This window comes from Babylonia areolata, chromosome 21, assembly GCF_041734735.1.
Source record: "Babylonia areolata isolate BAREFJ2019XMU chromosome 21, ASM4173473v1, whole genome shotgun sequence".
Lineage (NCBI taxonomy): Eukaryota > Metazoa > Mollusca > Gastropoda > Neogastropoda > Buccinidae > Babylonia > Babylonia areolata.
The window spans coordinates 4,287,431-4,314,732 of NC_134896.1; the positions used below are offsets into that span (position 1 = coordinate 4,287,431).

A 27,302-nucleotide genomic window follows, 5' to 3' on the forward strand; every position below is an offset into this window, starting at 1 on the left:
ATAAAGAAAGAAAGAAGGGAACAAGAAAAAACAAAACAAAGCAAACAGCGAAAATCATGACGTATTCGAGGGGTCAAGTTGACCCAAATTCCTTCTCTTTTTTTTTTTTTTTCAACGCTACACTGTCGCACGCGACATCCATGATGCGGTATGGGCCGTCATAGGGTCGTTTGAGTGGGTGGCAGTGGGCATTGTGTCTGACATACATGAACCCAGTGGAGGCCAGGTTTGAAGGAACGTAGACAGGCTGCTTTCCATGATACGTTGAAGCTGGTGGTAGCAGATGTTTGACGAACATCGAGTCTGGTTCCATGGTGCGTGCATCCAATGGTTGAAGAAATTCACCTGGAAGGCGAAGAGTTGAGCCATAGACGAGTTCAGTAGGGGAACATCCAGGGTCCACCCGCCATGAAGAACATATCCCCAAAAGGACCAAGGGCAGTTCATTAAACCAGTCAGGGGTGGTAGTACGTGCCTTGAGTGCTGCCTTCAGTTGACGGTGAAAACGTTCAACCATGCCATTTACCTGTGGATGGTAGGCTGTGGTTGTGTGAACTTCAATGCCCAAAAGTTTGTTGCACTCAGCCCAGAGCACTGAGGTGAACTGTTTTCCTCGATCAGAGGTAATGTCCTCAGGAACACCAAACCTGGCAATCCAGTGATGTACAAGAGCAGTAGCACAAGTAGAGGCATGGGCGTCAGGAAGAGGAATGGCTTCTGCCCACCTGGTGAAGCGGTCGATGATGGTGAACAGGTAGGTCATACCTTGACTGACCTACAAGGCCCACATGAAGACTGCAAAACCTGGCAGTTGGAGGTGGGCGTTCCACCAGTGGTGCCCGTGTGTGTCGATGAATCTTGGAGGACTGACAGGGATGGCATTCCTTGCACCATTTGCGGATGTCGCGCTTCATGCCATGCCACACAAAGCGTTGGGTGATGGCTTGTTGTGTGGGGCGTGGACCTGCATGTGAGAGTCCATGGATTTGATCAAAAACTGGGCGAGTCCAGGAAGTTGGCAAAACTGGGCGTGTGACACCAGTGGATGTATCACACAGCACAGTTGATGTACCAAACTGGATGTCTTGAAGTTTGAGGCCAGTGGTAGGTGTTCGATAGGAGTCCATCTCACCAGACTGGACTTGGTCTTGAGCAAGTTGACTGAAGCTGCTAATGGAGAAACAGCTCTGTTCCTCAGAGTTGGAGTTGATGCTGAAGCGTGAAAAGGCATCAGCTACAACATTGAACTTGCCAGTACTGGATGTCAGGGGTGAACTCAGCTATGTAGGAGAGGTGTCTCGTTTGTCGAGGAGAGCGTTCAGTTTGACTCCTGAGTGCAGACACTAGTGGCTTGTGGTCAGTGTACAGTGTGAAAGGTTGTCCCTCCAGAAAGTGTCTGAAATGTTTGATCGCGCTGTAGGCTGCCAGAAGTTCACGATCGAAGGCGCTGTATTTCTTCTCTGTTTCAGAAAGTTTTCGAGAGAAGAAAGCGAGAGGTACCCAGGACTGACCCTGTTTCTGCTCAAGCTGGGCACCCAAAGCTGTGTTGGAAGCGTCGACTGTGAGGCTTGTAGGTGCATCTAGATGAGGATGATGTAGAAGCACAGCTTCTTTCAGAGCTTCCTTGGCTTTTTCAAACGCAGTTTGACAAGGCTCAGACCACTGAATAGTTTGTCCTTTACCACTTGCCTGAGCGTGGAGTGGGGCTAGAATGTCGGTAACATGTGGAATGAAACAGTGATAGTAGTTCATCATTCCAAGGAACCTTTGAAGAGCTGAGCGATCAGTGGGGGGAGCGCAGTCTTGAAGAGCAGCCACTCGGTCTGGAAGTGGACGTATTCCCTGAGCAGTGGCGCGGTGGCCAAGGAAATCCAGCTCACAAACACCGAAGACACACTTAGCTTTGTTGATAACCAGTCCATTAGCGGAAAGTAGCTGGAAAAGTTGGCTGAGGTGTTCTTTGTGTGAGTGACTGGCCACAAGAATGTCATCAATGTAGACAAAGGTGAACGGTATGTCCCGAAGGATGCCATCCATCAGTCGCTGGAATGCCTGAGCAGCATTCTTGAGGCCAAAGGGCATGTGAATGAACTCCCAGAGTCCGAAAGGTGTGATGATGTCTGTTTTTGCAACAGAAGATGGTGCCATAGGAATTTGATGGTAGCCCTTGACCAAATCAATCTTGGAGAAGATTTTGCATTCTGTGAGGATATTGTTGAAATCTTGGATATGAGGCAAAGGATAGCGATCATCTTTGGTAGCAGCATTCAGTTGTCTGTTGTCACCACAGGGTCGCCATTGGCCCCCCGCTTTGGGAACCACATGGAGGGGTGAAGACCACAGTGAGTTTGACCGACGTATGATGCCCATCTGTTCCATCTTCAAGAATTCAGCTTTTGCAGCAGTCAGTTTTTCTGGACTCAGGGGTCGAGCACCAGCATGGACTGGCGGTCCATGTGTAATGATGTGATGTTCCACACCATGTTTATTGATGGTAGAGTCAAAACGTGGAGTGAGTAACTCTGGGAACTGATGGAGAAGGTCAGAGTACTCGTTGTGTGGATGAAGTGATAGACCTGCAAGGGTCATGGAGGAATCAGTGCTTTTGAGGAAAACAGAGGCATTGTCAAGGGACAGGGGGCGCTTGCCCTTAAGGTCGATGATAAGTTCATGAGCAATGAAGAAATCAGCACCAAGAATGGGGCGAGTAACATCAGCGAGATGAAACTCGTGTGTGTACACATGATTGGGCTTAATTTCCAAGGGGATGTTGCGTTTGCCCCAGGTTTTAATGAAAGTTCCATTAGCAGCAGAGTGGGGTATGGAAGGTGGACTGGTCTTGCGGTCCTGTGGAGAGGCTGGATAAACTGACACGTCAGCGCCAGTGTCAATCAAGAAAGACTGGCCAGTGCGTCGATCATAAACTGAATACATGTTGGAACTGGAAACGCTGGCCGCAAACACGTTTAACGGCCGGCACTGGCATTTCCCTGGGATGATGCACCTTGGTTGCTTGCTCTGGAAAGTAGTGATGCGAATTTGCAGCCAGGCTGACAGCGGCGGGCATCTGGTCCAAATCTCTGGTGGTAGAAACACACGGAAGACGAACTGGTTGTGCTACGCCGTGAAGGAGCAGAGCGTCGCTTTTCTTTTTGAGAGGCAAAGACAGTCTTTTCTAATGGTGGTGCAACCACATTCTGATCAGAGAGCAGTTTCATGTTTGTGTTGTGTGTTTCTGATGGTGCCATGGAGACCTGTTGTACACCGGCAGTACGTGACTCCCAGATACGGTCTGCTGCCTCAGCAAGTGTGTCTGTGTCTGCGATGTTGTGTCCTGCTAAAATGCTTCAAATGTCAGATGGAAGGTTTGCCAGGAACAATGCGCGTTATAGTGTTTGGGGGTCGTCATTGAGAGGCGTTGATCTTCCGCAAGAGAGCAGTGGGGCGTTTGTCACCAAGTCCATTGAGGTTGAGGAGTTCAGCATCTTTCTGGTGCTGAGATTTGCCAAAAGTCTTGATAAGAGCATTCTTCAATGTGTTGTACTTGTCATCAGTTGGTGGGTTGATAAGAATTGACTGTACTTCTTCTGCTGTGTTGATGTCTAGTGCGCTGACAATGTGGTCGTATTTTGTCTGGTCTTGATTAATTCCTTTGGTTCCAAATTGTGCTTCAACTCTGGCAAGCCAAACTTCAGGTGACTTGGTCCAGAACTCTGGAAGTTTGATTGTCACTGTGTTGACATGGTTTGATTGAGCATTGAGAGCTTGTAGTTCAGGTTCAGGTTCAGGTTAGGGGCTGATGTTGATCATCGTAACCTCACGGCTTTTTACGCCCCGTCTCATATGATTAACACAAGGCCTCACGGCCTTCTTTGTGCTATGTCGTTATCGGTCTTGTCTCAGTCTAAGTAGACCCAGTTACAATTATCTTGGACCATCAAAGTCAAACCAGATGTCTTTTAAAATTTTGTGATTATCGATAAGGTTCTTGAAGTTGTTGGTATTGGAAGCATACTTGATGTTAGTGGTTAGTTTGTTCCAGTCGTTAGTAACCCTATAACTGAAAGCAAATTTCCTTGTGTTATTGTTATGTCTCTGTTTATAAATTTTATCAACACTGTTTCTTGTTTCCATATTAGTATCTGGCGGTGAATCAAAGAAGTGATCTTTTTTAATATCGTCTATACCATTACAGATCTTATAGGCTTGAATCAAATCTCCTCTTTTTCGTCTTGCTTTCATTGAGGGTAATTTTAGGAATTTCAGTCTTTCTTCGTAAGACAAATCCTTAATTTCATGCGCCAGTTCAGTAGCACGTCTTTGCACTCTTTCAATAGTAATTGATTGACGTATTAGTCTAGGACACCAGGCAGGGAGACCATACTCCAAGAGAGGTCTTACAAGAGCTTTATAAAGTCGGAGAAAAATATCCTTATCAATAAACGAAAAAGTGCGTTTAATAATACCCAGCCTTTGATTTGCCTTGTTAACAACTTGGTTAATATGTCTGTCAAACAGTAAGTCTTTATCAAACGTCACCCCTAAGCCTTTCTCCTCTTCACATTTCACAATATTGGTTATTTCGTCGTCGTTTTTCATTACATAGTTATGTTTTGGGTTTGTTCGACCAATGTGTAACACTTTGCATTTTGAAGCATTAAAGTATAAGTTCCATTTTTCATACCATTCTATCAAGGAGTCAATGTCATTTTGCATTGTATGTCGTGAACTTGGTGAACAGTAAAGTTTAGTGTCGTCTGCAAAAAATTTACATACACTTGACACTGTTTGAGGCAAGTCATTTATGAATAATGTAAAACGTATGGGTCCTAAAATACTACCCTGTGGAATTACACTAAGGACCATTGCTTCCTCTGAATAACTAACTCCCAACTTAACTCTTTGTTTTCGGTTTGTGAGAAAATCCCTAGAGCTTGTGTTGAACAGCTAAGTCAGCTAGAACAGCTTTAGGAGATATTTTTTCAGCCATTTTTGCGTTGTTCGGTGTCGGGGTCACCAAATTAGGAAGACAATAATTTGTAGACACAGACACAGACTTGATAAGTTTGTGAGATTTAACATATCTCAGAAAAGATCGACGAAGTAACAAAAACGTTACTCAAGACAACAACAAGGGAAGGAACTCTTAATCCCAACAACAGACAAGGAAGATAACTACCAAAAGACACTCGAATGACATAAGTTACGCGAGTCGCTACGCTGTCTTTGGACCAGGTTTCAAATCATCTCAGATTGTAAGTAGATGTATATGCTATTATGAACTTGTGTTGTACAATTAAGGCCATAATGGCTTTTTAATTGGAAGAAAAGATGAATTTGCATTAAACAAGTGGAAATACAGACAGATGGAATATTAAAAAAATAAAATAAAATAACGATTTGATACACCCTGATATACACGTCCAGACGTTTGATTCTTTCGAGTACTTTAAGTTTACAAATATCGTCGAAGAGATGGACGTTTTTATCATTTTCTGGTTAAATACCTACATTTTCTAAAAGTCTAGGTTTATACAAGTTTTCAAACCTTTGTTCATTCACAATTCTAACATGGATTAGTAATTTCGGGGGTTGTTGTCTGACGTTGAATTGAGCGTCGTCTATCGGGAAAATCCGTTGGAAAAGATACGTATTTATACACACAGCAGATATTCTGGAGCTTTGAACGTGAAGTGTAATTCGAAAAAAAGGGGGGGTGTGGGTGGGGGAAGTGGGGGGCTGTGAGGGGGAGGGGAGCGGGGGGGGGGGGGGGGGGGGGAGTGTAACCATATATTCTTATATTTGGTAATGTCCAATTTTAGCATCTTAAATTTATGTAGCTATATGCAAGGTATATTTTGTGTACATGGCAGTGCAGGCATGAAGTATAACATAAATAACAATCATTTGACCTTTGTCATCCACTGTGGGTTGGGCACTGATAGAATAGACCCACTGCCCTGCCATGCATGTCGTAAGAGGCGACTAAAGCAGGACCACCTCGCCTGGAGGATAAAGGGGTTTGCGTAGGGTTAACTACCCTGCCTGTAAAAAAGACCAGTTACAGAAGCATCGACGACAAAGAACCAAAACATTCACCTGGGCAAGGAAGGGTGTCCATCCCGGAGACTTATGACGCGGTGCAGTACTGAGGCAGAGCTGAAGCAGCAAGGGACCAACTGGACTGGAATGGCCAGAACAGCCCAGAACAGAGTGCGATGGCGAGGGGTCGTCGATGGCCTATGCTCCACCAGGAGCGATGGGCAAAATGAATGAATGAATACTAAACACAATAATATATATGTGGCCGTGTACCGAGTGGTTATTGAAGGGTACAGACGGTACAAAAGAACTAAACTAATTGATTGATTGAATGAAAGGATAGACAAGATCCCATGCACAGGCCAGGAACATATAGAGGCCAGTCACAAATGGGTTTTCTATTGTTTATTTACAATAGTTATAAACTAAAGGAGAAGAAATAAAGAAAAATAGAAGACAAGAACTAAGAGAAGAAATAATGAGAAGAAAACCTAAGAGAAGAGAATAGAAGAGAAGACAACTAGGAGAAGAAGACAGTGCCTGGAATAACACAAACAAATGTCATTAGCACAACATGTCGGCACAAGTGAATAATAAAGCACATGTATACATATTACATGGAAAGATTATCACTCGGGTTTGGGATACGCAACAACATAATGCATATGTGTGAAGACCAAACGCTGACATCAAATGACATTTCTAATACATTTAAATAGCGCAGTTAAAGTGATTGAAGCGATGCTGACTTGGTGAAAGTACACTGACAGTATAGATTAGGTAAAGCTTATACTGTGTCAAAGTGACTCAAATGAATCAGTTTATCATGTTGCACTATACTGGAGTAAGCCGTATAGGAGAGAGCATGACAACTAAATTACAATTAACAGACTGATACATATCAGGTGGTTTTAACCAAAAATAACTGATATTAATCCAACACTATCTTGTAATCACAACAGCAGAATCCTACACACATCTTAGAGTACTGAGAATCAGTGAAACACTGTAACCTTCATCAGTGATAGCAAATGAGAAAGAACGCATCATATGCACCCACTAGAATATTCTCGGACAAACTATTAGTGTCCAGAGACGTCACTGACTGTGACGTTAAGAATCAAATGGAACACTGCTCCAAGCATATGACGACATGGTGATTATTTAGATCAATCATAGCCGAGCTGTGACTAACATGTCAAAGCAATAACTGAACATAGAATCAACTGAACAAAGCAATAACTGAACATACTCATATGAACACAAGTACTGTGTCGAACAATACAATTTACAAATCAACACATTCTACACACTAGTACTTAAAGCGATACGTAGCGAGGTGTCAGCCATTGTGAGAACACACACGACACACCGCCCGCGATGCAGCAAGAGAGAGAGAGAGAGCAGGCTCTGGTCAGATGACTGACCAGCTATGAAATGACCACTCATCACTCACTGTTCCAATTTATGCAAGTTTAGCGGACCGCAAAGGCCGTCACGTGTGCTGCGAGCAGATCGTCACTAATCACGGAAAATCAGATGACAACTGTGTTTGTTTAAAGGTGTTCAGTGACAGATTTCTAAATGATTCCTGAACCGATTTACGTCGGATAAGTTGCAAAAGAAAGAGCTCAACACCTACTTTATAATGAGTATAAAATGAAGTGTTGATTATTTAAGATGAATTTATAATCTTAATTTAAAGTCACCTGAGCAGGGTCAGTTTTAATGAGCTCGTTGCTGAAAATTACAAACTGCGTTAAATCATTTTAACGTAGGCAAACATAAATGGAATAGATTTAAAGATGGAATTGCGACGATTCTGCCAGTATATAATACTTGTAATTTACTGATCTGACAAAAGAGTTATTAATTAATTACGGTGGAACAGAAACACAAGTTTCTTCTCAGCCAATGACGTACCGCGATGTGACATTGGGCGAGCCTACAGTAGGCTGTCTGGCCAGAACAAAATGATGTAAGCGGAGTGACGTCACACAATTCTGGGCGCTGGTAAGGAGGGAAAACGTCCTCTGCTGTAGCTTGTGTGTGAGCAGTTTTGGAGCAAGCATAGCGCGCTTGGTCACACACACACACACACACACACACACACATATATATATATATATATATATATGCAAATTAGTCTCAACTAGTAAGCTTTGGAATATGTAGTATAAGAGTTTTAAAGCTGTTTCCTAAACAAGAAACGATGAAACAAAGTTTGTGTGATATTAAGTGTCAAGGTCACAAAAAGTATGCATTTAAATTTCAACTATCTTGATGTTAGCATGTATATTTGTTGGGTGTCTTTACATTGCTTTGATTATAAACCAGATGGGTAAAAAAGAGTCAAATAAGATATTATTTTAAAAAATCCTTGTTGCAGGTGCAGATTCGGTAATTGAAGAGTGCAACTGAAAGAAATCTTCACCCTGCTTTTGTCCACAAAGTTGAAGAGCATAAGTTACATGCAGAAGGAGCAGAAGCATCATCTGACATGGCAGCTGGTGGAGAGGTGCAGTCGGCAGCTCTGTTTGGACCAGCAAGTCTTACTGAAGGCCCTTCCTCCTTTGGAGAAGATGACCCAGAGTTTGTCAACGAGGAAGACCGCCTGAGGTTCCAGTGCCCTGTGCACAAAGGTCTGCTGCACCAGACCAGGCAGACACCCTGCGGCCATCGTATGTGTCAGGGGTAAGGCTCATGTGTGTTGATCTTCTGTCCCCCCGAAAGCGGAGTATGGCTGCCTACAGGGCGGGGTAAAAACGGTCATACACGTAAAAGCCCACTCATGTACATACGAGTGAACGTGGGAGTTGCAGCCCACGAACGCAGAAGAAGAAGAAGAAGAAGATCTGCACTGAAGGGAATGGTGGGTGAGACAGGAAAGGGCAAGGATTTAAAGGACAGCTCTTTTTGACGAGGTGTGCCATCGTGTGGTGATGATGTGGGAGATGTCATCATGTGGTAATGTGGGAGATGTGTCATTGATCATGTGATGATAATGTGGGAGATTTGTCATGATGTGATGATAATGTGGGGAATGTGTCATTGATCATTTGATGATAATGTGGGGGTGTGTGTGATAATGTGATGAATTGTGGGGAATGTGTCATCGATCATGTGGTGATAATGTGGGAGGTGTGTCATAATGTGATAATATGGGAGATGTCATCATGTGATGGTGATGTGGGAGATGTGTCATAATGTGGGAAATGTGTCATCGATCATGTGATGATAATGTGGGAGATGTGTCTTCATGTGATGATAATCCAGGAGGCATGTCGGCATGTCATTTGTGAAACTGTATCTCATCTTTTTAAAAACTTTGTTATATTTTGAAGTGAAGGCTGATGACATGTATTTCTTGTTAGTCCCTACTAGTAATAATAATAATAATAATAATAATAATAATGGATACTTATATAGCACACTATCCAGAAATCTGCTCTAGGTGCTTTACAAAAACGCTTTTGATAACATAAAACATTATATCTATGTTACATACACACACCAAAATGTGACCACACACACACACACACGCACGCACGCACGTACGCGCACACACACACGCACGCACGCACACACACACACACACACACTGCATACATACATTTTAACATACATGTGTATCTAACAGCTACCCTAACAAATACGCACACATAGGCAGGCACAAACTTACATAAACACACGCACACACAATACACATTCATATACATGCATGTAGTTGTGGACCTGCCACAATTGAACTTATTGCTGAGGGAAAAGGTGAGTTTTGAGACGAGATTTAAAAGATGCGAGGGAATCAGAGTGACGGAGGTTATCAGGGAGCTTGTTCCACGTCTTTGGCGATTGAAAAGAAAACGATCTGTGTCCATAGGTCTTACTTCTGACGTGAGGTATCCTGAGAAGTCGAGTATCAGAGGAAGAACGGAGCTGGCGAGACGGGGTATAGATATGGATGAGTTCAGAAAGATACTTGGGGCCAGATCCGTTGACTGCAGAAAAGGTCAGAGTGGATAGCTTATAGTCTATTCGATCAGAAACAGGCAACCAGTGGAGAGACTGAAGGAGAGGAGAAACATGGTCAAATTTAGAAGCTATGCAAATGAGTCTGGCAGCGTTATTCTGAATTCGTTGGAGTCTGTCTAACAGGTATTTGGGAAGGCCGGCCAAAAGAGAGTTGCAGTAATCCAATCTTGAGAGAACCAGAGAGCATACAAGTGTCTTGGTTGCATCGGTTGAGAGATAGTGGCGGATAATGTGATATAGTTAAGTTGGTCTTGGTTGACTCGATGCGTTTTGCAATTTGTGTTAATTTTTTTTAAGCAACAAATTGATTTAAACACACACACATTGATCTCCTTGTGTTTTCAGGTGTGTCAGCGTGTGGCTGGATGGTGCAGCCTCCAAGCGATGCCCTGTGGGAGAGTCAGACTGTGAAGACATCTCAGAAACAAATGTATAGCTGCTTCTTTTGTGAACAAATAACACCCCAGTGAATGAATGATATATAAAGGATGATAGGGTGAAACCATTCCTACATGGACATGTGTTGCAGAAATACTTGCACACGGACACACATGTTGGCAAAAGTGCATATATGTCAGATGCATGCACACATAGGCGTTATTATGTGCACAGAAACTATTGCACACATGCACATGCAATTGTGCACCTTAGGGAGCAGCCTGTTTGCTGTAGTCCCCACCTGGCACCCAGCTTTTACCTGTGGTTCTAGGTAACCCCACCAAACCACTTTGACTGACAGGCAAAACCAGGTGGGGCATTGTGAACATGCATTGGCACCATTTTTATTACAATTTTGTAATGAATGAATAATCGTCTCCAGTAGAACGCGAGAGGTCTGAACGCAAACTGCCAGGAACTGCACCTTCTCTGCTGCTGACACTTGTAGTAATTCATGGAAAAAGGCAAAGAGTTTTGGGTTTACTGCAGATGGTGGATCTAATTCATTTCTAGCCACAGTTCATTTTCCTAAACATGTGCACACACACACACACACACACACACATATATATATACACATACACATACACACATGCATACTGATTTCAGTGAAGCACAACTACAACTCATGACTACACAGCCTGAGCCCAAGCCTGTACTGGTATGCACACATGTATGCACACACACACACACACACTCTCTCTCTCTCTCTCTCTCCCTCTCTCTCTCGCTCACACACACACACACGCACACACACTCTCTCTCTCTTTCTCACACACACATGCAGACACACACACTCTCTCACATGGAGATACACACTCTCTCTTTCTCTCGCTCTCTCTCTCACGCACACATACACTCACACACACAGACTTTATAAAATCTTTATTATGTATTTATGCAAGCAACATGAACATCACCATGTGTGTCAGCCCAGAAAATAAAAACTGGGATGTTGGTTTCCTGTTTTTAGGTGTACCCAGACAAAAGCATCCAGCGTGAACTGAAAAGTATCCCAGTGTATTGCAAGAATAAAAATGAAGGATGTCCGGCGAAGATGCCGTACAAAAATTACAGGGTAAGTGATAGGAAGACACTGTGTTGTAACGTCTTCACAGGAAGACATTGTGTTGTAACATCTTCACTCTTCACAGGAAGACTTTGTGTTGTAACATCTTCACTCTTCACAGGAAGACATTGTATTGTAACATCTTCACTCTTCACAGGAAGACATTGTGTTGTAACATCTTCACTCTTCACAGGAAGACATTGTATTGTAACATCTTCACTCTTCACAGGAAGACATTGTGTTGTAACAACTTCACTCTTCACAGGAAGACATTGTATTGTAACATCTTCACTCTTCACAGGAAGACATTGTGTTGTAACATCTTCACTCTTCACAGGAAGACATTGTATTGTAATATCTGTAGTATGATGCATGCGTTTGTAGTGCTTTGTGTAGCTAGACGAGCTATGTAGTATGATGCATGCGTTTGTAGTGCTTTGTGTATCGAGACGAGCTATGTAGTATGATGCATGCGTTTGTAGTGCTTTGTGTAGCTAGACGAGCTAAGGGAAATAACTCCGGTTAATCTGAACTTGGTGGAAAAAATGTGGCTTACACAGAAGCACTCTGTCTGGACTCCATTTGTCCCTTTACATAATATTACATGGTGGCAGCGGTGGGATACAAGAAAAAGCAGAACTGACACTGGCCCAAGCTGTCCAACTCAGCAGGCAGGCAGAGGCCAGGAAAGAAAGCCAGCAGCTAATCAGAGGCAGTCCTTCAGTCAACCTGGTAGACAGGAAACCACCCGCCACTTACAACCAGCACTTCAACTCCAGGAGTCAGTACCAGCACCACAAGGCCAGCAGTGCTGCTGGCAACGTTTGTGGTTATTGCGGCAAAGAGCCACACAGTCGAGACAAATGCCCAGCTAAGAACGCAACATGCAGCAAGTGTCACAAACATGGACACTTCCAAGCGGTATGCCGCAGTAGCCAAGCTCCTCAACACGCCAGTCGCCCAAGGGCAGTCCATGAGCTGTTTGAAGACGAGGAAGATGACGGGGACAATGACCATGACAGCCATTTCCTGGGTCATGTCTACCATCTACAGGATGAAGACTGCTGGTCAGCTGAAGTCCTTGTCAATGGCTGTCCTCACACCTTCAAGCTGGACACGGGGGCATCAGTGACAGTGGTTGGAGAAAAATGGGCAGCCTCACATACTTTGACCAAGCCCACCAAAACCCTGAAGGGACCAGGAAATACCAAACTGAACATACTCGGCACCTTTCAAACACAGCTGCAGCACAAAGAAAAGACAACAGAAACGCTATATCTCATCAAAGGACAGACATGCTCCCTCCTCAGCGGATCAGCCTGCACCAAGCTTGGCTTAGTTGCACGCATCCACAATGTGACACAGACAGCGGATTTCAAGCAAGAATTCCCTCAACTTTTCACTGGTCTCAGGCTGCTGCAAACCCCTTAATCCATTTCCCTCAAGTCAGAAGCCTGTCCAACATGCCTGTATGCCCCACGCAAAATTCCCCATCCACTCGTCCCAAAAGTCAAGCGTGAGATCAACAGAATGATGGAAGAAGGAGTCATTTCCCCTGTTACGGAACCCACCAGCTGGTGCTCAGGAATTGTCATCGTTCCAAAACCAAACGGGGCAGTCTGCATCTGTGTGGACTTGACACAGCTGAACAAAGCCGTGCAGCGGGAAGTTCACCCCATGGCATCAGTAGGCGAGAGCTTGGCTAAGCTGTCAAAGTCCAAAGTCTTCACCAAGCATGATGCTAAAAGCGGATTTTGGCAAGTACCTCTAGATCCTGGCTCAAGGCTCTACACCACTTTCGTCACGCCCTTTGGGCGATTTTGCTTCAGTCGCCTCCCCTTTGGCATTAGCTCAGCCAGTGAAGTGTTCCAGCGCCTTATGTCTCAGATCCTGGAGAATATCGAGGGTGTCATCTGCCACATGGACGACATCCTCGTCCATGCAGAGGACCAGCAAACACACGACCAGCGCCTGAGGACAGTCCTGCAACGACTCCAGGAAGCTGGCCTCACCTTGAATGACAAATGCGAATTCGCAAAACCATCAATCAGGTTCCTAGGCCACATCATCGATGCAAATGGCATCCACGTGGATCCAGCCAAGGTGGAAGCCATCACTAGCTTCCCCCCTCCCACCAACATCACTGAGCTCCAGCGCTTCCTTGGCATGGTAAACCAGCTAGCGAAGTTCACGCCTAACCTTGCTGACATCACCGCACCACTATGGGGCCTACTCCGCAAGGACACAGCATGGACATGGGGCGACCAACAAGAGGCAGCCTTTCAACAAACAAAATGCCTCCTCACCTCTACACCAGTCCTTGCTCACTACAGCCCTGACTGAGAGACAACCATTGCAGCTGATGCTTCCAACACAGGGTTTGGGGCAGTGCTCTACCAAACACAAGACAATGGCACACGACGACCCATCTGCTTCACTCACAGATGCAGAGAAGAATTACGCAGTCATCAAAAAGGAAGCCCTGGCAGCTACTTGGGCCTGCGAGAGACTGAGGGAATACGTCTTGGGACTGAAGTTCACCCTGGACACAGACCACATGCCATTGATCCCCTTGCTCAACACAACAGAACTGCACAAGATGCCACCACGGATCCAACGTTTTCGCCTCTGTCTCATTTGATATGACACCAAAGTCACCCATGTGGCAGGAAAAAATCAGATCACAGCAGATGCGCTGTCACGCGCACCAGTCTCGCTACCCGACAAAAATGACGTCAACCTTATTGATGATACAACTGTACATGCCCAACAGTGCATCAACATCCTCCCAGCATCAGCCAAAAAGTTACATCGAATACGGCAGTCACAAACAGCTGACCCAGAAATCACCGAAGTTCGCAAGTACTGCACCAATGGCTGGCCCGTCTACTTACCTCACTCTCCACTCCTCCAGCAGTACTGGACCAACAGACAGCACTTCACAGTCGTCGATGACCTGCTAGCAGAACACCACAGTCCACACTCCTTCATCGTGGCAAAAACGCAGGGCACGATCCGCCGTAACAGGTCACACCTTGTGGCCATGCCTGGTGAAGCCCCACCAACACTGCAGACAACCACTGCTGCAGGGTACACCACGTCTTCGGGTTCTCTTCCACCACCATCACCACCTCAACAGATCCCCTCACCGCCCAGACAGCAGCCACCCATACAGATGGCCACGCCCAGAGCAACACCCACGGCCCCAGGATCAGCTGTCAACAACACACCAGGTCAACTCCGCACCAGATCAGGCAGACCAGTCAACAAACCAGTGAAGCTGAATCTGTGAAAGTGTACCCAGCAGATCTGAGAAAGGCCCTTATGGCTTATCTGTACTGGGAAAACAGTGTAGGAAGTGCAAATGTGCTCCCATACAGGTCTGAGAATGTAGGAAGTGCAAATGTGCTCCCATACAGGTCTGAGAAAGGCCCCTATGGCTCACCTGTCTTGGGGAAAACAAAATATTAGGTTGAAAACTTCACCAGGACAACAACTTACTTCACCCCATATTCATACCAAAGTGTGGAACACAGTGCAACATTGACATATATATATTCTTGTGTGTGTACATGTACATTGTTTCTGAACACTTACCAGTAACCGCTGATCTAGTCACATGTCATCATCAAACGTACACTGGTACCAAACCCAAAACCCATACAAATATGTTTAACGTATTGTGTTTGTTTTTCACGACATTTTTTTGTCTTTTCTCCTTTTCACCACAAAATTCTCTTATCACTAAAAGTTTCAAAGCATATCCCATGATATGTATCCGCCCACAAGCCATAATTTCCATATCTCTTTGGAAGGAAACTATGCTGAATTGATTGACATTGTTACGAATCAGTAGAAGGGGGAAGAGGAGAGAAGTGAACTGACTCACAAAAGAAGCTCAGTGAGACTCGTAGTGCATACTGCATGATCTGCTTTAAATTCATTTTTAGTTCATTGTGTATCTAGATGGAAATGAACAGTACCACACACAAAAAAGGGGAGTTGCAGTATGATGCATGCGTTTGTAGTGCTTTGTGTATCGAGACGAGCTAAGGGAAATAACTCCGGTTAATCTGAACTTGGTGGAAAAAACGTGGCTTACACAGAAGCACTCTGTCTGGACTCCATTTGTCCCTGTACATAATATTACAACATCTTCACTCTTCACAGGAAGACATTGTGTTGTAACTTCTTCACTCTTCACAGGAAGACTTTGTGTTGTAACATCTTCACAGGAAGACTTGTAACATCTTCACTCTTCACAGGAAGACATTGTATTGTAACATCCTCACTCTTCACAGGAAGACATTGTATTGTAACATCTTCACTCTTCACAGGAAGACATTGTATTGTAACATCCTCACTCTTCACAGGAAGACATTGTATTGTAACATCTTCACTCTTCACAGGAAGACATTGTATTGTAACATCCTCACTCTTCACAGGAAGACATTGTATTGTAACATCTTCACTCTTCACGGAAAGACTTTGTGTTGTAACATCTTCACTCTTCACAGGAAGACTTTGTGTTGTAACATCTTCACTCTTCACAGGAAGACTTTGTGTTGTAACATCTTCACTCTTCACAGGAAGACTTTGTGTTGTAACATCTTCACTCTTCATGGAAAGACTTTGTGTTGTAACATCTTCACTCTTCACAGGAAGACTTTGTGTTGTAAGAGGGGGGGAGATTTTGGAATAGAAAATATGGGAATACCTCCGAAAATGGAGTGTGGCTGCCTACATGGTGGGGTAAAAACGGTCATACACGTAAAAGCCCACTTATGTACATGCGAGTGAACGTGGGAGTTGCAGCCCACGAACGAAGAAAAAGAAGAATATGGGAACGGCTGTCACTGATCTCAGAATATGATGCTGAAAATGAAATATAAATCTATAAAGGTAAGGAAGACCGCAAGTCTTGATACTCCTGTGAAATGTCAGAGATCTTTCAGTTAAACGTAAAGCTTAGTTACATAGTGAGATACTGCTGAATTGTATTGTGGATGAATTGAATGTTGACTGTTTTTTTTGGGGGGGGTTTGTTTATAATTTTTTTGTCTTGCCTTTTTCAGAGTCACCAGGATGACTGTGAATTTCAGCCAGTGTCGTGCGAGTTCAGCCCTAGAGGCTGCAGAGAAAAGATCCTACGAGGGAAGCTCAGAGAGCACCAGGAGCAGTGTGGCTTCAGACCTGTGCGCTGCCGGCTGTGCCACATGGAAATCTGCCACAACCAGCTTCAGGTAGCTCCAGTCACACTTTGTTTCCTCTTTCTGACTCATGATTTATTTAACAAGGCTCCAGCCGTAATCAGATGCGGGTAGTCGGCTTCAGAATTTGTACGTTATTTTCTTTACAGGGTTTGTATAGAGTCATGGAATTTTGGAAAAATCTCGGGAAAATATGTTTTGGTCTTGGAAATACTTGGGAAAAGTATGGAACTTTCTTTGGTCTCATCTTTGGGAAGCCTGGCAATTTGACCCATAGTTTGTTAACTGAGTGTCTTTTCCAGTATAGACCTCTGCTGTTTTTGTGATTGATCTGTGGTAAATTACAACATAGATTTCTGGAATTGTGTAAACTGGCATATGGATGAAAGTGACAGTGATGATATGTACTTGAATAGTGATGATCATGATTTATTGTGGAATTCTGTAGCAGATGGTCTGTCTGTGTTCAAGTAACCTGCTGTATGCTCTTGTGAAACTAGGCTAGCTGTTCAGATAAATTACGTATAATGTTACAGGTACTGCAGAAATTTCACGTGCTGACTCCTGTTCAGCATATTTAATAGATCCTGTGAAAACTCCCAACACTGGATCTTATTTCACATAAATCTAGAATCAGTTATCAAAATGTGTATGATATTTTTACATGTACAGGGAAGATTGACTGTTTTTTGCAAAGTTAAACAATAATCATCCTATAGTTTCAAAGCAATTTTGTATTTGATAAGTATGAGCACAACACATTATGCATGACTGAGACGAGGAAGAGCATTGTAGCTCGAAAGAAAATGAACCCATGGAGCTGATTTTAAATGTTTGTTTCAGGCACACAACGACAATGACTGCGAAGAAAAAGTTGTAGGCTGTCCATTCGGCTGCAAAAATGAAACTTTGAAGAGAAAAGAGGTACTGGACAGTGTGTGTGTGTTCTGTATAGAGGTACTGGACAGTGTGTGTGTGTTCTGTATTGAGGTACTGGACAGTGTGTGTGTGTTCTGTATTGAGGTACTGGACAGTGTGTGTGTGTTCTGTATTGAGGTACTGGACAGTGTGTGTGTGTTCTGTATTGAGGTACTGGACAGTGTGTGAATGTGTTCTGTATTGAGGTACTGGACAGTGTGTGAATGTGTTCTGTATTGAGGTACTGGACAGTGTGTGTGTGTTCTGTATTGAGGTACAGGACAGTGTGTGCTTGTGTTCTGTATTGAGGTACTGGACAGTGTGTGAATGTGTTCTGTATTGAGGTACTGGACAGTGTGTGTGTGTTCTGTATTGAGGTACAGGACAGTGTGTGTGTGTTTTGTATTGAGGTACTGGACAGTGTGTGAATGTGTTCTGTATTGAGGTACTGGACAGTGTGTGTGTGTTCTGTATTGAGGTACTGGGCAGTGTGTGAATGTGTTCTGTATTGAGGTACTGGGCAGTGTGTGAATGTTGTGTGAATGTGTTCTGTATTGAGGTACAGGACAGTGTGTGTGTGTTCTGTATTGAGGTACTGGGCAGTGTGTGAATGTGTTCTGTATTGAGGTACTGGGCAGTGTGTGAATGTGTTCTGTATTGAGGTACTGGACAGTGTGTGTATGTGTTCTGTATTGAGGTACTGGACAGTGTGTGAATGTGTTCTGTATTGAGGTACTGGACAGTGTGTGAATGTGTTCTGTATTGAGGTACTGGACAGTGTGTGTGTGTTCTGTATTGAGGTACTGGACAGTGTGTGTGTGTTCTGTATTGAGGTACTGGACAGTGTGTGTGTGTTCTGTATTGAGGTACTGGACAGTGTGTGAATGTGTTCTGTATTGTACTGGACAGTGTGTGAATGTGTTCTGTATTGAGGTACTGGACAGTGTGTGTGTGTTCTGTATTGAGGTACTGGACAGTGTGTGCTTGTGTTCTGTATTGAGGTACTGGACAGTGTGTGAATGTGTTCTGTATTGAGGTACTGGACAGTGTGTGTGTGTTCTGTATTGAGGTACTGGACAGTGTGTGTGTGTTCTGTATTGAGGTACTGGACAGTGTGTGTGTGTTCTGTATTGAGGTACTGGACAGTGTGTGCTTGTGTTCTGTATTGAGGTACAGGACAGTGTGTGAATGTGTTCTGTATTGAGGTACAGGACAGTGTGTGAATGTGTTCTGTATTGAGGTACAGGACAGTGTGTGAATGTGTTCTGTATTGAGGTACTGGACAGTGTGTGTGTGTTCTGTATTGAGGTACTGGACAGTGTGTGAATGTGTTCTGTATTGAGGTACTGGACAGTGTGTGAATGTGTTCTGTATTGAGGTACTGGACAGTGTGTGAATGTGTTCTGTATTGAGGTACTGGACAGTGTGTGAATGTGTTCTGTATAGAGGTACTGGACAGTGTGTGTGTGTTTTGTATTGAGGTACTGGACAGTGTGTGTGTGTTCTGTATTGAGGTACTGGACAGTGTGTGTGTGTTCTGTATTGAGGTACTGGACAGTGTGTGTGTGTTCTGTATTGAGGTACTGGACAGTGTGTGAATGTGTTCTGTATTGTACTGGACAGTGTGTGAATGTGTTCTGTATTGAGGTACAGGACAGTGTGTGTGTGTTCTGTATTGAGGTACTGGACAGTGTGTGCTTGTGTTCTGTATTGAGGTACTGGACAGTGTGTGTGTGTTCTGTATTGAGGTACTGGACAGTGTGTGTGTGTTCTGTATTGAGGTACTGGACAGTGTGTGTGTGTTCTGTATTGAGGTACTGGACAGTGTGTGTGTGTTCTGTATTGAGGTACTGGACAGTGTGTGTGTGTTCTGTATTGAGGTACTGGACAGTGTGTGTGTGTTCTGTATTGAGGTACTGGACAGTGTGTGCTTGTGTTCTGTATTGAGGTACAGGACAGTGTGTGAATGTGTTCTGTATTGAGGTACAGGACAGTGTGTGAATGTGTTCTGTATTGAGGTACAGGACAGTGTGTGAATGTGTTCTGTATTGAGGTACTGGACAGTGTGTGTGTGTTCTGTATTGAGGTACTGGACAGTGTGTGAATGTGTTCTGTATTGAGGTACTGGACAGTGTGTGAATGTGTTCTGTATTGAGGTACTGGACAGTGTGTGAATGTGTTCTGTATTGAGGTACTGGACAGTGTGTGAATGTGTTCTGTATAGAGGTACTGGACAGTGTGTGTGTGTTTTGTATTGAGGTACTGGACAGTGTGTGTGTGTTCTGTATTGAGGTACTGGACAGTGTGTGTGTGTTCTGTATTGAGGTACTGGACAGTGTGTGAATGTGTTCTGTATTGAGGTACTGGACAGTGTGTGCTTGTGTTCTATATCATGCACCAGATGCTGACAGGACTGTCTGGGTCTTTAACTTCAGTACCAGCATCCTGCTTGCATGCATACACTCGCACGCCCGCTCATATGCATGCATGCACACACACACACATTAATGCATATACACACACATACATTTATACACACACACACACACATACGCATGCACACACTCGTACACACACATACATGTGTGTACATGCATGTGTACATGCACGCATGCATGCACATACACACACACACACACACACACACACACACACACACACGCAGACTGAGAGGGAGAGAAAACACTTGTGACAGACATTGCCCACTCTCTGCCCATTGCCGCTAATGTGCACAGGCTGCCTTGCCAATTACTGGTAATGCGCAAAGATTACTAGTAATGGTGATGGGCAATTATTGCGATAGGGCATGACATATATCTGTCTATGTCTATATATATCTATCAACACGTCAGTTTTATTTCATCTGATTTTTTCATGGTTGCGACAAGTGTTTTGGATTTTTTAGTTTTAGAAAAGATTTTTTTGAGGTTTCGATGTTTTTAATGTATATACATGGCTCTGACTTTCAGGTTACAGCCGTATTTACGTGGCTGGCTGTAAAACTGAGACTGAGGTGTAAAACGGACAAACAGGTACTGTTCAGGTTATAATGTCATCATTTTTCATTGCTTCAGCTGACGGACTGCAGAGATGTCGTCCCAAGCACCATCTAGACTTCAATGTTCTGATTTTCTGTGGCTGACGGACTGCAGAGATGTCGTCCCAAGCACCATCTAGACTTCAATGTTCTCATTTTCTGTGGCTGACGGACTGCAGAGATGTCGTCCCAAGCACCATCTAGACTTCAATGTTCTGATTTTCTGTGGCTGACGGACTGCAGAGATGTCGTCCCAAGCACCATCTAGACTTCAATGTTCTTATTTTCTGTGGCTGACGGACTGCAGAGATGTCGTCCCAAGCACCATCTAGACTTCAACGTTTTTATTTTCTGTGGCTGACGGACTGCAGAGATGTCGTCCCAAGTACCTTCTTGGTCTTTGTTTCTCCATTTTTTTAACATGACACATGGTCTTTGTTTTTTATATGACAAATAGTCCAACAATGAAATGTCTGTATGTTTCAGGTAACTGACCACAGAGATGTTTGTCCGGTTCACCCAGTTGACTGCAAGTTTGCGCACATGGGGTGCAAGTTTGTGGTAAGCATCGTTAAGTTAAATATCAGGAGGAAAAAAGAAGAAAAAAAGGATGTGAGTTTAGTTGCATTTACCAACTAATGGATTTTTCAGAATGACCCAGTCAGACTTGCCCTGTTTTTTGTTTGTTTGTTTTTTTGTTTTTTTTTGCTGCCCCATTCATCTGCACCGTTTCAGTGGCATTACTCCCACGCCGCTCATTTAGATTCCCCCATACACGGCCACACCCGGGTTCGTCTGTCGCAGTTCCAGTGTCGGCAGTCCACAGGGAACCATCGATGTTAGGTCGCCAGGAGGTCACACACCAGAGGAGACTCTGCACTGCTGCTGAGTCACTTCGGTGGTGTTCAGTGGTGCCTGTTCTGTGACTTGCCCTGTTTTGTTTTTTTACCGAAACAGGACTCCCCCTGTCCACAGCTCCCACCCAGTTCTAGTAAGGGACTTCTTCATCCGTCCTTTTCGCTTAGTTTGAGTCCAGAGACGAAATACAACGACAGAAAGTTTTACAAGGTCCCCAGGATCTGCTTGATGAAAGCATGCAGAGCATCCTTCCCATTGTCAAAGCACTAGGGGTGCATGTTCATGCATCATCGGAAGCCCTGAGACATACTGGAAGGTATCCATCGCAAACTGCTTTCTATTACATTCAGATACAAGACAGAATATCTCCCTCTGTGAATGTCTAAGCTTCTTCACTTTCACAGCCTTTCTCGCCCACTGAGGTCTGCTTCCAGATTTGTGGCTGATGTTCCCATGCCAACAGACATTAAAACAAATCATGCCATATAAAAGTTATGTGTTGTTATTATTATTGTTATTATCATTATTATTGTTGTTGTGGTGGTTGTTATTATATGATCATCATTGTCATTACCATCCTAGTTATCATCATATCACTGTTGTCATTATTATTGTTGTTAATTATGGCCATGTTATTGCGGCGTGGTGCTGACGTGGGGAGGGCTGTGTGGACAGGGCGAGAGGGACGCAGTGGACCAGCATGTGAAGGAGGGCATGGCGCAGCACCTGGACCTGCTGACACAACATGTGGCTCAACTCCGCCAGACCAGCGACGCCACCCAGCAACAGCTTAGCGTGAGTGGAGTGTCAGTGTAACTGTGTGTGTAGAGAGACAGAGGATGGGAACAGTGTGAGTTGGGTGTCAGTGTGACTGTGTGTGTAGAGAGACAGAGGATGGGAACAGTGTGAGTTGGGTGTCAGTGTAACTGTGTGTGTAGAGAGACAGAGGATGGGAACAGTGTGAGTTGGGTGTCAGTGTGACTGTGTGTGTAGAGAGACAGAGGATGGGAACAGTGTGAGTTGGGTGTCAGTGTAACTGTGTGTGTGTAGAGAGACAGAGGATGGGAACAGTGTGAGTTGGGTGTCAGTGTAACTGTGTGTAGAGAGACAGAGGATGTGAACAGTGTGAGTTGGGTGTCAGTGTGACTGTGTGTGTAGAGAGACAGAGGATGTGAACAGTGTGAGTTGGGTGTCAGTGTAACTGTGTGTGTAGAGAGACAGAGGATGTGAACAGTGTGAGATGGGTGTCAGTGTGACTGTGTGTGTGTAGAGAGACAGAGGATGTGAACAGTGTGAGTTGGGTGTCAGTGTAACTCTGTGTGTGTGTAGAGAGACAGAGGATGTGAACAGTGTGAGATGGGTGTCAGTGTAACTGTGTGTGTAGAGAGACAGAGGATGGGAACAGTGTGAGTTGGGTGTCAGTGTGACTGTGTGTAGAGAGACAGAGGATGTGAACAGTGTGAGTTGGGTGTCAGTGTAACTGTGTGTGTGTGTAGAGAGACAGAGGATGTGAACAGTGTGAGTTGGGTGTCAGTGTAACTGTGTGTGTAGAGAGACAGAGGATGGGAACAGTGTGAGTTGGGTGTCAGTGTAACTGTGTGTGTAGAGAGACAGAGGATGGGAACAGTGTGAGTTGGGTGTCAGTGTAACTGTGTGTGTAGAGAGACAGAGGATGGGAACAGTGTGAGTTGGGTGTCAGTGTGACTGTGTGTAGAGAGACAGAGGATGTGAACAGTGTGAGTTGGGTGTCAGTGTGACTGTGTGTAGAGAGACAGAGGATGTGAACAGTGTGAGTTGGGTGTCAGTGTAACTGTGTGTGTAGAGAGACAGAGGATGTGAACAGTGTGAGTTGGGTGTCAGTGTAACTGTGTGTGTGTGTAGAGAGACAGAGGATGTGAACAGTGTGAGTTGGGTGTCAGTGTAACTGTGTGTGTAGAGAGACAGAGGATGGGAACAGTGTGAGTTGGGTGTCAGTGTAACTGTGTGTGTAGAGAGACAGAGGATGGGAACAGTGTGAGTTGGGTGTCAGTGTAACTGTGTGTGTAGAGAGACAGAGGATGGGAACAGTGTGAGTTGGGTGTCAGTGTGACTGTGTGTAGAGAGACAGAGGATGTGAACAGTGTGAGTTGGGCGTCAGTGTAACTGTGTGTAGAGAGACAGAGGATGTGAACAGTGTGAGTTGGGTGTCAGTGTAACTGTGTGTGTAGAGAGACAGAGGATGTGAACAGTGTGAGTTGGGTGTCAGTGTAACTGTGTGTAGAGAGACAGAGGATGTGAACAGTGTGAGTTGGGTGTCAGTGTGACTGTGTGTGTAAAGAGACAGAGGATGGGAACAGTGTGAGTTGGGTGTCAGTGTAACTGTGTGTGTAGAGAGACAGAGGATGGGAACAGTGTGAGTTGGGTGTCAGTGTAACTGTGTGTGTAGAGAGACAGAGGATGGGAACAGTGTGAGTTGGGTGTCAGTGTAACTCTGTGTGTGTAGAGAGACAGAGGATGGGAACAGTGTGAGTTGGGTGTCAGTGTAACTGTGTGTGTAGAGAGACAGAGGATGGGAACAGTGTGAGTTGGGTGTCAGTGTAACTGTGTGTAGAGAGACAGAAGATGGGAACAGAGTGAGTTGGATGTCAGTGTGACTGTGTGTAGAGAGACAGAGGATGGGAACAGTGTGAGTTGGATGTCAGTGTAACTGTGTGTGTAGAGAGACAGAGGATGTGAACAGTTTGAGTTGGATGTCAGTGTAACTGTGTGTGTAGAGAGACAGAGGATGTGAACAGTGTGAGTTGGATGTCAGTGTAACTGTGTGTGTAGAGAGACAGAGGATGTGAACAGTGTGAGTTGGGTGTCAGTGTGACTGTGTGTGTAGAGACAGAGGATGTGAACAGTGTGAGTTGGGTGTCAGTGTGACTGTGTGTAGAGAGACAGAGGATGTGAACAGTGTGAGTTGGGTGTCAGTGTGACTGTGTGTAGAGAGACAGAGGATGTGAACAGTGTGAGTTGGGTGTCAGTGTAACTGTGTGTGTAGAGAGACAGAGGATGTGAACAGTGTGAGTTGGATGTCAGTGTAACTGTGTGTGTGTGTAGAGAGACAGAGGATGGGAACAGTGTGAGTTGGGTGTCAGTGTAACTGTGTGTGTAGAGAGACAGAGGATGGGAACAGTGTGAGTTGGGTGTCAGTGTAACTGTGTGTGTGTAGAGAGACAGAGGATGTGAACAGTGTGAGTTGGGTGTCAGTGTAACTGTGTGTGTAGAGAGACAGAGGATGTGAACAGTGTGAGTTGGGTGTCAGTGTGACTGTGTGTGTAGAGAGACAGAGGATGTGAACAGTGTGAGTTGGGTGTCAGTGTGACTGTGTGTGTAGAGAGACAGAGGATGTGAACAGTGTGAGTTGGGTGTCAGTGTAACTCTGTGTGTGTGTGTGTGTGTAGAGAGAGGATGTACTTATGCTTGAACACACTTTTGTCCATGGTTTCAGCTTATACAATGTATGTTGCTAGGTTTGATCACATTATCTCTTCACATTGTGGGTATGGGTGTGTGTGATTTGATTATTTTCCTTTTTCTTCTTTCTTTCTTTCTTCCAGTTTTTGTTGTTAATGTTGTCCAGTTTGTGAACTTATACATGAAATGTTAGGCTTACAATCATTGTAAACCACAATTTTATCATAATCTTTCAGGTTGGTGCTTGATGTCCTGATTGTGATTGCTGTGTCTCAGATTGGTGCTTCACTGTCATAAAATGTTTTGTGCCCTAAGCAGGCAGGTCCTGTGATCCGTAGTGTGACTGGTATTTCTCATCCTCTGAGGAAACAGCTGCTCTGGTTCAGGTGACATTGTTCCAGACAGCTGTTTCTGTCCAACAGGTGTTTTGCTTGCTGGCTTGATGAGTGAGGAAAGGTGGCCTAGTGTCCGCCCAGTGAGTGAGAGAATCTCGAGTGCACAGGTTTGAATCCCATTCTCGCCCGTATTTTCTCCCCCTCCACTGAACCTCGAGTGGTGGTCTGGACGCTAGTCATTAAATGGAGATCACGTGTGTGGCATGCACTTAGCACACGTAAAAGTACCCATGGCGCTGCACTGTAGCGGTGTGTTGTCCCTGGGGAGAGCAGCCCCAATTTCACACTGAGAATTTTGTTGTGACAATACAATATATTTGATTACAATACAACAAAATACAATCCATGTAATACAGTACAGTGTAATACTATACAATACAACAGAACACAGTACAATAGAATACAATACAACAGAATACAGTACAATAGAATACAGTACAATACAAACCGCTGACAGAGGGAAGGCTCTGTTCACAGTCCATGTCAGCAGAGAGAGAACGACTGCAGCAAAAGGTGGAGGACAGACAAGGTCAGCGTACACAGGTGCCTGATCTGGAAAGACAGGTCAGAGATTTGAAGGTGAGTGCTCAAGTGGAGGGGTTCTGTTGAAGAAAAAAGTTGTGGGTTGTGAAACAGGATTCACTTTGATAAGAAGTGTTGACCATGTGGTCCGCATGGTGGTGTTTGTTTTTGTTTTTGTTTTTTCTCTTCCTTCCTACTCTTAGTGAATTACTTTTGTGTTGTGATTGTTTTGGCTGTGTTGTTGCTGTTGGTGTCCTTGGTAAACAGGGAGTGAGGTTTGTTGAATCCTGTTAGCAAACAGATCCAGGTGCCACTCTGCACACCACATCATTCACCAACAGATGTTTTCAGCAAGGCAAAAGCTGTCTGAATGGTTGATAAAAGAAGACAACAACAAAACTTCTGTACTTTGTTCACGCTTGGGTTAAACGTTCCAGTTGTAGAAGCAAGACAAAACACAGCATTCAGTATACCAAGTCTTGAAAGGACAAACTGTAGCAGTAAAGAACTTGAGCTGATATCATGCTCTTTCATGTAATACACATGTTCAATAGATGCACTGGTAACAGCTAGTTAACTCAGGTATTCACATAAAATAAAAACCCAGTCATTTCTCGCTATCAAAAAGGAATTTTTTTTCTGAATGTATGAGTCAGTCCTGTCTGACTATTCACCAGAACAGCAGAGGAGGCAGCTGCTGTCTCCATTATCTTGGCTAAAAATTGGTTATTGTGGAAAGCATCCTGCCCAAGTGACATCCCCACTCTCTCGGTCAAGAGGGGTTTAGGACAGTTAGTGTTGGGATGGTCTCCAAAGGTCAACCAGCTCCCAAGGCTGCAGCACTAAGAGCCAGTGCAGTATTGCCTCCCAGTTTGAGAGTTCTTCACAAAAGACAAGGCTGTAAATGACTCCCCATTGCAGTGGAGAACCCAGTCCTCAGTTTGCCATTGGCCTAATCTGTACACTTATGTCAATCTTAGATACAAGCCAATCTTTGAGAAAACATTGCACCTTGATGGTGTAAGGAAACTTGCCCCTGTGTGTTGCTCCTAGCAGAACATAGTGTAAGGAAACTGTTCCCCGCTGAAGATGGTGTTGTGTTGTGACAACTGATGTGTTGTGTTGCTGACAGCTGAAGATGGTGTTGTGTTGCTGACAGCTGATGTGTTGTGTTGCTGATAGCTGATGTGTTGTGTTACAGCTGAAGATGGTGTGTAGTGACAGCTGAAGATGGTGTTGTGTAGTGACAGCTGATGTGTTGTGTTGTGTTGCTAATAGCTGATGTGTTGTGTTGTGTTGTGTTACAGCTGAAGATGGTGTTGTGTTGCTGACAGCTGATGTGT

At 44.4% G+C, this 27,302-nt stretch overlaps 1 protein-coding gene across 2 annotated transcripts in view; it reads left to right on the top strand.

The window, feature by feature from the left end:
• Nucleotides 1-27,302, top strand: part of LOC143296374 (TNF receptor-associated factor 3-like) — a 60,782-nt gene that overhangs the window by 17,289 nt on the left and 16,191 nt on the right. Inside the window, exons 1-9 of one of the 2 annotated variants that reach the window (XM_076608251.1) lie at nt 5,165-5,255; nt 8,432-8,736; nt 10,420-10,504; nt 11,486-11,590; nt 16,657-16,824; nt 17,635-17,715; nt 21,233-21,307; nt 22,280-22,399; nt 25,915-26,016. In XM_076608251.1, coding sequence (XP_076464366.1) covers nt 8,543-8,736; nt 10,420-10,504; nt 11,486-11,590; nt 16,657-16,824; nt 17,635-17,715; nt 21,233-21,307; nt 22,280-22,399; nt 25,915-26,016 — 930 coding nt within the window. In that variant the 5' untranslated portion in view covers nt 5,165-5,255; nt 8,432-8,542. Of the gene's footprint in view, nt 1-5,164; nt 5,256-8,431; nt 8,737-10,419; nt 10,505-11,485; nt 11,591-16,656; nt 16,825-17,634; nt 17,716-21,232; nt 21,308-22,279; nt 22,400-25,914; nt 26,017-27,302 lie in introns of those variants that run through there. The other variant, XM_076608250.1, reaches the window with a different exon arrangement.